At 39.7% G+C, this 12,403-nt stretch overlaps 1 protein-coding gene across 1 annotated transcript in view; it reads right to left on the bottom strand.

Annotated features, from left to right (window-relative positions):
- The window catches only part of LOC308080483 (cilia and flagella-associated protein 47-like), a gene marked incomplete at both ends in the record, with an annotated part of 106,253 nt that extends 99,610 nt beyond the window's left edge, over window positions 1-6,643 (bottom strand). Inside the window, 4 exon segments of the mRNA XM_080422381.1 lie at window positions 2,317-2,349; window positions 2,352-2,432; window positions 3,780-3,853; window positions 6,485-6,643. Of these exon segments, the coding sequence (XP_080278507.1) occupies window positions 2,317-2,349; window positions 2,352-2,432; window positions 3,780-3,853; window positions 6,485-6,643 (347 nt within the window).
- Between the last annotated feature and the right edge of the window lie 5,760 nt (window positions 6,644-12,403).

The following is a 12,403-nucleotide window of genomic DNA, read 5'->3' as shown; positions in this document are numbered from 1 at the left end:
GACTTTCAAAAGAGTCTTGTGAAAATAATAGCCAGGATATACAGTACAGAGCCATATACAGGCAATTTAGCAGTCCCAACCAGTGGTGTGTTCTGGATTTTTTGGGAGGGAATACTATAACTATTCCCTCCCTAGTCCCTCCCACACGTGCGTGCGTACATAACTAATTCATGTTAAAAAAAAAATGCGTGCGCTCCGCGCGCGTTTGTGGCCCGCACAGCATCGGCCAGGCCCAGTTTCGCAGTAACACTGGGTACATTAAAATAAGAACAGCTAAAAAATATTACTATATTTTGTTCTAGGGACCCCCCAGAAGCAATGCACACATTTTCAAGATTTTTCAAAAATAGCAGATCCGCGCTACGAGCTTGTAGATCTGCTGTTTTTGAGTAGCCAAAGTAGACCCCGTCTTGTTTGTTTATTTGACACTTCCAGAGTAAGTTAAACACAAACAGAACAGTCTATGACGTCAGTAATCCATGATGTCAGTATTTATGATGTCAGTCATCTCCATACTTGGGCATATCCAGAGACAGGCACCCAAATAGATAGATGGATAGAGATTCCTGGTATTCAGTTTATGCATAACAGGTCAAATCTCACACAAATATATAGTCATCCACTTATAAGTCATTTTTCACATAAACCGATTTTTTAGAAAAGGTCTATAATCTGTGATATGGATCGCCCTTGGGTCTGAAATAAAGATTGAATTGAATTGAATCTAATGAGTTTGTAGGGCACCATGGTTACTACAGTGTAATAGCAGTTATGTTTATAAGCACAAACAATGGGGCAGGTGCCAGGCCCATTCCTCGTTAGTATAGTGGTCAGTATCCCCGCCTGTCACGCGGGAGACCGGGGTTCAATTCCCCGACGGGGAGGCCATATTTTTTTTCTTCACTTCCCCATGTATATGACTGCATATAACCCCCGTTCCAATTAAAAGCACTCCTCATATAAAAAGACATTACACATCATAAGAATCATTTACATTTGAAGTCATTACATGAACATCCTTTCTAGTAAGAAATGCCGTGTCTGGTTTAGTGACCTTGACAGTGGAACTAAACGTGTGCAATACTTTATATTCAGTTTGTGAAGAATATTCCGAATTTTCATTTTCAATATTTTGAGATTGAAACCATGGTCTGAAGAAAAAAGAAGAAGAACCTCAAGCATTTATTTGCATTAAAGCCAAATACTGCCACACAAAAATCTTACAGCGTGAGTCCTATGTTGTTGTGCCTGTGTATAGTGCAATGGCACCATCTAGTGGCCATTCACGGAGACACAGTAGCATCCTTGCAACCATCTAAGTAATAATCTCATATTCCCTTCCTAGATAATAACCAGTGGTGGAAGAAGTACTCAGATATTTTACTTAAGTAAAAGTAGCAATACTGCAATATAAAAAAATACTCTGTTACAAGTAAAAGGCCTGTGTTCAAAATGTTACTTGAGTAAAAGTACAAAAGTATTGCCATCAAAATATACTTAAATTAAAAGTACTAAAATGTTTGAAAATGGCCGATCTACAAGCTCACAACGATTTGATACACGCATTACTGTGATGTGGATGTTGTTGTTTTGTCAGAGCCCTGAAGGATGTAATAAATCAACACAGCAGATGTTATGTTAATGTTAACCCATTAAAACCAGGAACACATCTGTGTAACCACTTTATCCATTAGTTTATTCTTTGGATATTCAAAAATAGCAGATGTACAAGCTCATAGCGCTTGAGCTTGTAGATCTGCTATTTTTGAAAAATCTTGAAAATGTGTGCAAATCTTTGAATATATACATATATGTTTTTTAAAGCTAACTTTTTAAACTAAAATCTTTGCTTCCGGGGGTCCCTGGAACAAAACTACAATGAAAAAGTTTGAGAACCACTGTCTGATATTATAGCAACATAATTGTTTTTAAAAAAAACTGATTTAGAAGACATTTGTAGAATCCCCCAGAAGCAAAGATTTGAGTTCCAAATGTTCGCTTAAAAACGATATATTCAAATATTTGCACACATTTTCATGATTTAAAAATCATGCTCTCGGTGCCGCGCTATGAGCTTGTACTGTACATCTGCTATTTTTGAATAGCCCAAAGAAATCTAAACATGACACAGATGCGTTCGCGGTCTTATTGGATTAATGTAATGTATAAGTTATGTGTGGACCCCAGGAAGATTAGCTGATGTTATCAGCTAATGGGGATCATAATGAACTCAGTGTAGCCTTACGGCCCTGCAAAATGAAAATGTGATGTCAAATAAAGCCCCATTGGAGAATATGATCACGATGCTTGGTTTACCTGCTGCTGTTCCCTGATTGGTCAAAGGCAGCCGTTTGCTGATCAGATTGCTGCTGGCCACAACGCAGCCAAAGTCTACAACCGAGTCCATGAGCAGGGAACAGGACTGGGGATACCTGCAGAAACAAGCTCTGTTAAAAGTCTGAGTACTCATTTAACTGTGTGTAAAAAAAAACAGACCAATATGGGTCCAACTTTAAACCAAATGTTTACCCTTTCTTTTTTTGGGGTCTGTCGTTGACAGTGGCAGATAGATTGCAAAACGTTATCTGCCACTTGTACTACTTTACAAGTCCAATACAAGACTACAACAGGACACAGTGAATAATGCCTGGTTACCTGACTAACTTGGAAATGGAACGAAATGGATCCTTAGCCTCAAAGTTAAATTAACAGATTGGGGTCTTAGGGATTGAAAATAAATTGTATCAAATGGGGGTCCTTGGCCAAATGCATATCAACCCATTAAAACCGGGAAAGCATCGGTGTCCTTTTAGATTTTGGCTATATATATATATATATATATATATATATATATATATATATAGCAACAACTTAGAATCGTGCTGTGAGCTTGTACATCTGCTAATAATTTTGATTTTTTTTTTTTTAACACAAATCTTCTCTTCTGGGAGTCCCTGGCAAAAAACATTTTCAGATGGGGGTCCGCGGCCAAATACATGGGGGTCCTTGGCGCGACAAAGTTTGAGAACTATTAGCCTACTGATTTAGAAGGCATTTGTAGAATCAGGCCTCAGGTCTTAATGTGTCAAACTGGTGGCCTTTTAACCCATTACGACCTTTTTAGATTTATTTGGCTATTAAAAAATAGCGGATCTACAAGCTCATAGCGCGAGAGGATTTAGAAGACATTTTGTAGCATTGGCCTCAGGTCTTAATGGGTTGAGAACCAGACAGTGTAATAGTAATATGCCACATGGGGGTTGCCATCAGTGGTGTAAAGTAACTAAGTACATTTACTCAAGTAGTGTACTTAAGTACAATTTTGAGGTACTTTTTACTTTACTGGAGTATTTCCAATTGTCTATACTTTTACTTCTACTCCACTACATCTCAGAGGCAAATATTGTACTTTTACTCCACTACAATTATTTAAAAACTTTAGTTACTAGTTACTTTGCCGATATAAATTATTACATTATAAAGCATACATTAACCACTTTAGCCCTATTTTATACCTAGGCTATTTGAAAATAGCCGATCTACAAGCTCACAACGCGTCGCATCGCGACGCGTTGTGAGCTTGTAGATCTGCTATTTTCAAACATTTTAGTACTTTTACTTTTAGTGCATTTTGACACCAATACTTTTGTACCTTTACTCATGTAAATTTTGAATTCCTGACTTTTACCTGTAACAGAGTACTTCTACATTGCAGTATTGATACTTTTACTCAAGTAAAACATTTGAGCACTTTTTCCACCACTGGTTGCCATACTTACACCAGTATGGGCACCTCTATGGCGTCATGGTGGTCCACGCGGAGCAGCATGCGGTCTGTGAGCCGCTCCTCTCGCTGTGCAGTGAACTCCAGTGTACCCGTTACACACAGGCCAGGAGCTACGGGACCCGCTGGGGGGCCGCGGACCCTGAATTTGAATAGCTTATTTTTGGGAGGGAAAGCGAGAGAGAGAAGAAGAAAGAAAACACAAAAATGTAGGCCTGTCACAGTTATTACATAATTGCCTAAACGCAATTATTTGAGATGATTGCAATTATTTTTGCACAATAATTGTCTTAATCGTTTTCGTGTTGAAAAAATGTTCAGATATTTGCAAACATTTACATTTACAACGCATCGCGGTGCGACGAGTTGTGAGCTTGTAGATCGGAATTTCCGTTAAAGTAATATTAATAATACATACAATTTATATAGCGCTTTTCTAGATACTCAAAGTCGCTTTACAGAAGCAAGATAAAATCTACTTTATAGGGAAGAACAAGGTTAAAATATAGGTTAAAAAGAAAGGTAAACAAAAGGGGGGGGGGGGGGTTGGGATTTTACGTAGGGAATGCGAGTCTGAAAAGGTGGGTTTTGAGTGTGGTTTTAAAAACATGGTGAGGGTATCAAGTTCCATATTTAAGGTACTGATTAAATATGTCAGTCATTTCTTTGTATATTTAGGTTATTTGTCACATCTGCCCTGTGCGACTTCAAAGCCTAAAAGGCCGAACAGAAATGTCATTTGTATTCACATGCTCCAGTGTTCAACGACAAAAAAAATGTCATAATCGTGACAGCCCTATAGATGGGTTTCCGCGCGACATCATCACAGAGCAGAGTGCGCAATCTGCGCATGCGGGTGGTAGAACGAACCGGAAGCGCCATTCACTCTGTTGTTATTTTCGGGATTTAGATAGGCATAATGCTGCTATTTTAGGCATAATAGGCATAATGCTGCTATTATATACAAACAGATCCAACTTCCGACAAATCATTTTTATTGAGTAAAGAAGATATTACAAACTGCATCATTTAATCTACTTTCATTAAACCTGGTGAAGACCATTTCTTTTATGAGTGTACATTTGACTAGAGCTGCTGCGGGTAATAGCGCCCTCTACTGCTCAACCCTCCACTGCGCGCGCATCATCCTCTCATGTTTACAAACAGGAAACCCATCTATTGTCCAGGGGTCTTCAACAGGGGGTTCGGGACCCCTAGGGGGTCCTCAGAGTTACTACAGGGGGGCCGCCAAATCTTTGTGTGATATGATTTTTTAGTTTTTACATTAACCACTTGAACCCTATCATCCCTTTTCTGAGGAGAACTTTAGCCAAAAATAGCATATCTACAAGCTCAAAACGCCTCACGCTGCGAGGCGTTGTGAGCTTGTAGATCTGCAATTTTTGGCAAAGAGGTTTAGGTGTAGAGGGAAAAAAGAGCAGACCAAGTAAAAAAAAAAAAGTTTAATCTGAAACACAATTTTATACAATATAGAGGGGGTCCACGCTTCATCTCTCTCTCAGCTAGGGGGTCCTTGGCCTGAAAACGTTGAAGAACCCTGCTATAGTCAGAATCCCCTTTTTCCACACATCTGTCAAGTCACTGACAAGAACGTGCATTTGCGGTGAATTCTCCTCTCTTAGCAACATGGTAACACAAACAATGTAGTGACACAACTGACTGAATAAGAACAGAGGAGACGGTCAAAGGAACGTAGCCTACACATGGTAACAGCCTAGGATAGGTGGGCACCAAGGAAGAGTGTTATTTGGAAAATGTTTTAAAGTAAAGTACATATACACTACATGCATGCTTAAACATTCGACAATTAAGGTCTAATATTTCTAAATTGCTACCAAACCTGTATATCCAGTCATTTTGGGGCATAATATAACAAAAAGGTGCCCAGATGTCCCTAGTGCCCACCTATCCTGTATCCGTACACATAGCCAATAAGCAGACCATTTAGAATAACATAATCAGGTCTGATCATGTAATAATTTACCAGCTATCGTTCTGTATACAAAACAAAATAATATTGACTGTAATAAAAAAAAGTAATAGCAAATAATGGTAAAAACTACAACAACTCACATATACACTTATGCAGTTTGCCTCAATGCAGTTTCATAGCAGTTTCATAAATAATTATCTAAAATCTTGTACAAAAACCAATGCAAATAAACAGTCCCCCATTAAAGCGGGTCAAAGAACAACTGAAGTTGAGTACATTGCTTTGAAATCTTTGGCAACTGTGTTGGTGTTGTAAATGATCTAAGTGCATTTACTCAAGTACTGTACTTAAGTACAATTTGAGGTATTTCTTTTACTTTACTGGAGTATTTCCAATTCTCAACACTTTCACTTCTACTCCACTACATCTCAGAGACGACTATTGTACTTTTACTCCACTATAATTATTTGAAAACTTTAGTTCTACTTGATAGATTTTGATTATTGTTACAAACCATACATTAACCATTTCAGCCCTATATACATTTCGGCCATTTGAAAATAGCCAATACATTTTATACTTTTGAAAACTTGTGAAATGGGACATTCTGCATAATGAGTACTTTCTACTTTTGGTACTTTAAGTCGTAACAGAGTATTTCTAAATTGCAGTATTGATACTTTTACTAAATGTTTTAGTACTTTGTTTCCACCACTGCTGAGTGTATAGCCAATAGGTTAATTCACCTTTGATGCAGCAGGCCTCCCCAGTCTGATCGTTTTGGACGTTTTCCCCACATTGGTCACTGTGACATCAGTCCTGTAAACCTGGCCTACCTTCACCCCAGTAAACACAACGGGAGTGGGTTCGACTCCAACACCTAGTGCTGCTGCAGCTGCAGCCATAATAACTATTCAAGCTGTTATTCAGATCATATAAACTCATGAACTATTAGGCTTGTTATTCCGTCAGATGAGATGAGACAGTGTTTCTCTGCTGCTTCGATTACAACTTCTCTAAACTCACATACCGATAGACAACTCAGCTGCTGTTGCGATGTTGATTACAGCGGCGAGCCGCTAGGGTTGCTAGGCGACGAACGACGCAGGCTTCAAGACCAGTGTTGCCATGTCCGCTTATTATAAGCGACTTTGGGCTTATTTTTCTGTGAAGTTGCTTGTAAATATTTTTAGTTGCGGTTTTTGGGGCTAATTTCTTAAGTGTGGCTTATTTGGGCTTGCTTCCTAATAATGTTTAAACCAGTGGTTCTCAAGCATTGTCATGGCAAAGACCCCCCCCCCCCCATATTAAAGAAATACCCTTTTTCTAGCCAAGATTTCCCCCGATGTTTTCCCTTTTTAAAAATAAATAGCAGATCTTCAAGCTCAGTGCAGATCGGCTATTTTTCAATAGCCATAGTCGCTTCTTTTGGGCTTGTTTTAATAGACCAGGTTGCTTGTTTCTCTCTCAAAACCTGGCAACACTGCCAGTTCAGACGAGCTGTTGTTGTTAAGACAGGACTGACTGGCTGCTGCAGAACCGACACTTTCGTACACATTTAAGCGATAAAAGCTTCTTTTTACAAATTGATTACACACACACACACACACACACACACACACACACACACACACACACACACACACACACACACACACACACACACACACACACACACACACACACACACACACACACACACACACACACACACACACACACACACACACACACACACACACACACACACACACACACACACACAAAAACACGACAGTCTGTTGTTCCCCAAACTTCAGCCACGGCTACAAACAAACCCTTATTCCCAGCATGAACATACACAGTACAAAAGCACAGCACTAGGGTTAGGATCAAAACAGGAACAGAGAAAAAGGCAGCGCCCAACGTGGGGCTCGAACCCACGACCCTGAGATTAAGAGTCTCATGCTCTACCGACTGAGCTAGCCGGGCCTGGTGCTCTGCCTATTCAGCATGCCTTATAAATCAGTTATTACACAGTTATTACCTATTTCACACAGGTCGCATATCACATTAACCATTCAAAATCACACGTGAAAGGGAACCAGCCAGCAACTCACACAATTCGATTTCGTCCACTTTAGTGCTGTATATAATAACACGGCTATGCCTATAACAGCACAATGGCATTCACGAAGCTGGAACTCGAGTGCATTTTGAATTCCAGACTTTCACTTGTAATGGAGTATTTCTGTATTGCAATGTTGATACTTTTACTTGAGTACAAAAGGTGAATACTTTTTCTACCACTGAACGTCACCACGGATGACAAAAAAAAGAGAAAAATACTGCCCCGTGTGAGGCTCGAACTCACGACCTTCAGATTATGAGACTGACGCGCTGCCTACTGCGCCAACGAGGCCTGGTGCTGAACTGTAAAAGTATGCTTTATAAACCCTAACGGTACTGTACCCAACGGGTGTATTTTCAAACTAGAAGAATAATCTGTAAAGAAAACTGAAATCTTGTTTCCATGTTATCACATGTCTTTTTGAAAATAGCCGGTGTGTAAGCTCACAGCTCTCATCATAGCAAGTTTAGTCTGTTTCCCCAATACTTTAACTGTATTATTATGAATTTTAAAAAGGCCCCGCCCACGACGAAAAAGAAACATTTACCAATGTTGTCCACATGGGGGCACCAGAGCACCACTTTTGCGCACCATCCTCCACTTGTCTCATTGAACTCGGCAGTGGTGGAAGAAGTAGGCCTACTCACATTTTGTACCGATATACCACAATGTAGAACTAACTACTCTGTTACAAATAAATGTCCGGTATTCAAAATGTTCTTGAGTAAAAGCATAAAACTATTCGCATTAAATGATACTTAAGTACTGAAAGTAAAATTACTCATTTTGCAGAATGTCCAATTTCACAAGTTTCCAAATGTATAAAAAATACTTTGAAAATAGCAGATCTACAAGCTCACAACACCTTGCAAAATACAATACAATATTTTCCTATGAGTATGTAGTGGAGTAGTTGTAAAAGTACTGAAAATGGGAAATACTCCAGTGAGGTAAAGATTACTCAAAAATGTATTTAAAGCGGCTATATAAGCAGCTTAGATGTATAGGCCCAATACAGGCGTTTTGCAGCAAGTTGACAGTTTTACCAGTGGTAAATTACTAGCTGTAGAATACAACTCTCGTAGACGTATTTATGATTCTGACGTTTTCAATCTACGAGAGTTGTAGGGTTCACCCCCCGTGGACACAGGGACTTTCAGCACTATACCCCGTAGACACTCCAAACATGTACAAATTGAAAATAAAGGTGCTTAGCCCCCTACTCCAAATGTTAACTCTCGCTACGGGGTAGTAGTTTAATGTAATAATCCATATCTTTCAATAAAGAAGTGTTTTAATACCGTCTGTGGCCGAACGCCATTTATTCACCCTCGTTTACGTCCTGTTTACATTGAGTGTAATTCCGGGTTTCACCAGATGGGCGCGTCACTACCGCCCATTGGGAACTTCTGACAGAATCGGCCACAGACGGCATTAAAACACTTATTTATTGAAAGATATGGATTATTACATTAAACTACTACCCCGTAGTGAGAGTTAACATTAGGGACGTGGGGGTAAGCACCTTTTATTTTCAATTTGTATATGTTTGGAGTGTCTACAGGCCGGGGTATAGTGCTGAAAGTCCCTGTATCCATGGGGGGTGAACCCTACAACTCTCGTAGATTGAAAACGTCAGAATCATAAATACGTCTACGAGAGTTGTATTCTACAGCTAGTAAATTACCACCACGTCGTGTTGCTGAAGCAGTAGAAGTTGCTTAAAGCGTAATGGTCTCCATCGCACTAAGCTGTCGCTTGACGAAAATAAATGGTCTTCTACACAACAAACCAACAACGTCTCTCTCCGCAGGCGACACCGTCCATCGCAGTGATTGCGCTCATGCAAGCCTGCCTGCGTCCAACGAAGGCTGCACCACACGTGCGCTTAATAAGTTTTAATTTACCATTCACTTACCTCGTCGGTTAAAAAACGTCCAGTGTTGAGCACAAGTAGCTGGTATATCGTCTATGGTATAATATATTCACAGTTCACACACATAAAGGTGAACAAGAGAAAACATGGATGAAAATGCATGAACCTGCAGCTGCAGCTGCAGCAGCATCACTGCCTCCCACTGACTTGTTCAACTTCACTTGACCTCTGGTTCTCAGCCAAGGAAGAGACTCACAGGCGCCTATACCAATGGTTCTCAACCTGTGGGTCGGGACCCCCAGGGGGGTCCCCAAATGATTTGGGAGGGGTCCCCAGATGACAGTGAAGTGACAATTTAAGGACCTTTTTTAATACCTCAGAAAAAGAAAGAAGGAAAAGAAAAAGTCCATTTACTGCGTCAAAAGTGATCAACAAAATATAGCCTACTATAAAAACTGGTCAAACATTGGCCAAATTGTAAATAATATAAGAAAGAGGCAAACATTGTGAAAATAGCAGCTCTACAAGCTCACCACGCCTGCGTTGCGATGTGTGGTGAGCTTGTAGAGCTGCTATTTTCACAATGTTTGCCTCTTGATGTGGAACCGAACCGAGTCAAACTAAATATAATGCCTCTCAACACCTTACAAGTGCTGGCCAGGGTGGGGGTCTCCAGTTCAAATATCATCATTTTGGGGGTCACTCATGGCCTGAATAGGTTGAGAACCACTGGCCTATACTGTCGGGCAGAAACCTCGTATCTCCATATTTAAACTTTGTATGTGTTTTATTTGTTCTTCTTTCTTTCTTGTTTTTATTCCTGTAAATCAATGCCCTACTTTGGCATAGCCTGCTATAGTGTCACACAAAAAAAAGTAGCAAAATTATAGCCGATCTACAAGCTCACAAAGTAGGCTAATATTGGAAGAGAGAATAAATTAGTGAATTGCGTCTGTGAGTTTTATAACCAATGAAAAGTATACTTTTCATTTCAAGAGTGTTCCAATGGATCCTGGGTTATTATTTAAAATAATATCCCCCCAGCTAGAGTTATTATTTAAAATAATATCCCCCCAGCTAGAGTTATTATTTAAAATAATATCCCCCCAGCTAGAGTTATTATTTAAAATAACATTATTTTAAAGTATTTAAAATAATAACTACAGGATCCATAGGAACACTCCCCCCCCCCCCCCTAAAATCTTATGAAATGTAAAAGTTTTGGACATGCAAGGTTTCCACCCAGCTGTGACACCAAGGAGTTAACGATTTTGTTACAAAAAAAAAATCTATCGAAATAAATATTGCAAAATCATCATACGTTTTCTCACATTTCCGCCATATAGCTAATTATTTCTTAACACTAATTGAATCAGGCAATGTGATGGACTGCCCCGCACTGAAAACAGACAATCCATAAAGTGTGCTGCTATGGGGGAAAAAAATCAGCCGAACGTAATGAATCAGGCTGGATCCTAGGCTAAATAAATGTATACATTTGGGGGGGAAATGGCGTCCCTATTCTTTATAAGCCAAAGTATCAATGCCTGTGTGCAAGCACAGATCGATTGGTCTTCCCACTTTAATAGGGGAAAAAATGAATGAGGACAGACAGACAGACAGACAGACAGACAGACAGACAGACAGACAGACAGACAGACAGACAGACAGAATGTCAGATGGAGTTTCTACATTTTATTATAGGATGATCAGAGCAGATGATCAGTCATACTTTAATTCTCTATAAGCAGTGGTGGAAAAAGTACTCACATTTTTTATTTAAGTAAAAGTATCAAGGCCTATGACTAAATTGAAATACTCTGTTACAAGTAAAAGTCCGGAATTCAAAATTGACTTGAGTAAAAGTACAAAAGTATTGGCATCAACAAAATGTACTTAAAGTACCAAAAAGTTAAAGTACTCATTATGCAGAATGTCCCCATTTCAAGTTTTCAAATGTATAAAAATCTTTTGAAAATAGCAGATCTACAAGCTCACTCGCAGTCGCAACGCATTGTGAGCTTGTAGATCGGCTATTTTCAAATGGCCAAAATGTGGCCAAACTTCAGGGCTGAAGAGGTTAATGTATGTTTTGTAATACTAATCAAAATCTACAAAGAGTAACTAAAGTTTTCAAATAAATGTAGAGGAGTAAAAGTACAATATTTGGATCGACATCATCCGAGATGTAGTGGAGTAGAAGTAAAAGTATTGGAAATTGGAATTACTCAAGTAAAGTACAAATACCTCAAAATTGTACTTAAGTACAGTACTTAAGTAAATGTACTTAGTGCTTTCCACCACTGCCTATCAGCCAACCGAGTGACCCCGTCCTGTCTTAGTTCATTCTTCAGAAGTGCTAATATAGCTATTTAAAGGAAGTTTCTTTTTTTTTGTATTCCTTTTTTTGGGGCTCTCTATGCCTTTATTTTAGAGAGGGAGAGGGAAAGTAGGCTGACAGGAAATGGGGAGAGAGATGGGGGGGGGGGGTGACATGCAGCAAAGGTCGTCGGGAACGGGAGTCGAACCCGCGACAAGCTGTCAGGCTGGCATTGAGGCCTATGGCGCCTGGACCGTCACGCTACGGCCCAGGCCAGGAAGTTTCTTTTTCAGCACACAGCAACCGAGGTCCCTGCCAGAGGCTTCAGAGGAGCAGGAGAACTGGGGAGATGGAGGCCA

Source organism: Gymnoscopelus braueri, assembly GCF_963280865.1.
Source record: "Gymnoscopelus braueri genome assembly, chromosome: 24".
NCBI lineage: Eukaryota > Metazoa > Chordata > Actinopteri > Myctophiformes > Myctophidae > Gymnoscopelus > Gymnoscopelus braueri.
The sequence above is the reverse complement of the archived record's forward strand: the minus strand, read 5'-3'. Positions and strand labels throughout refer to the sequence as shown.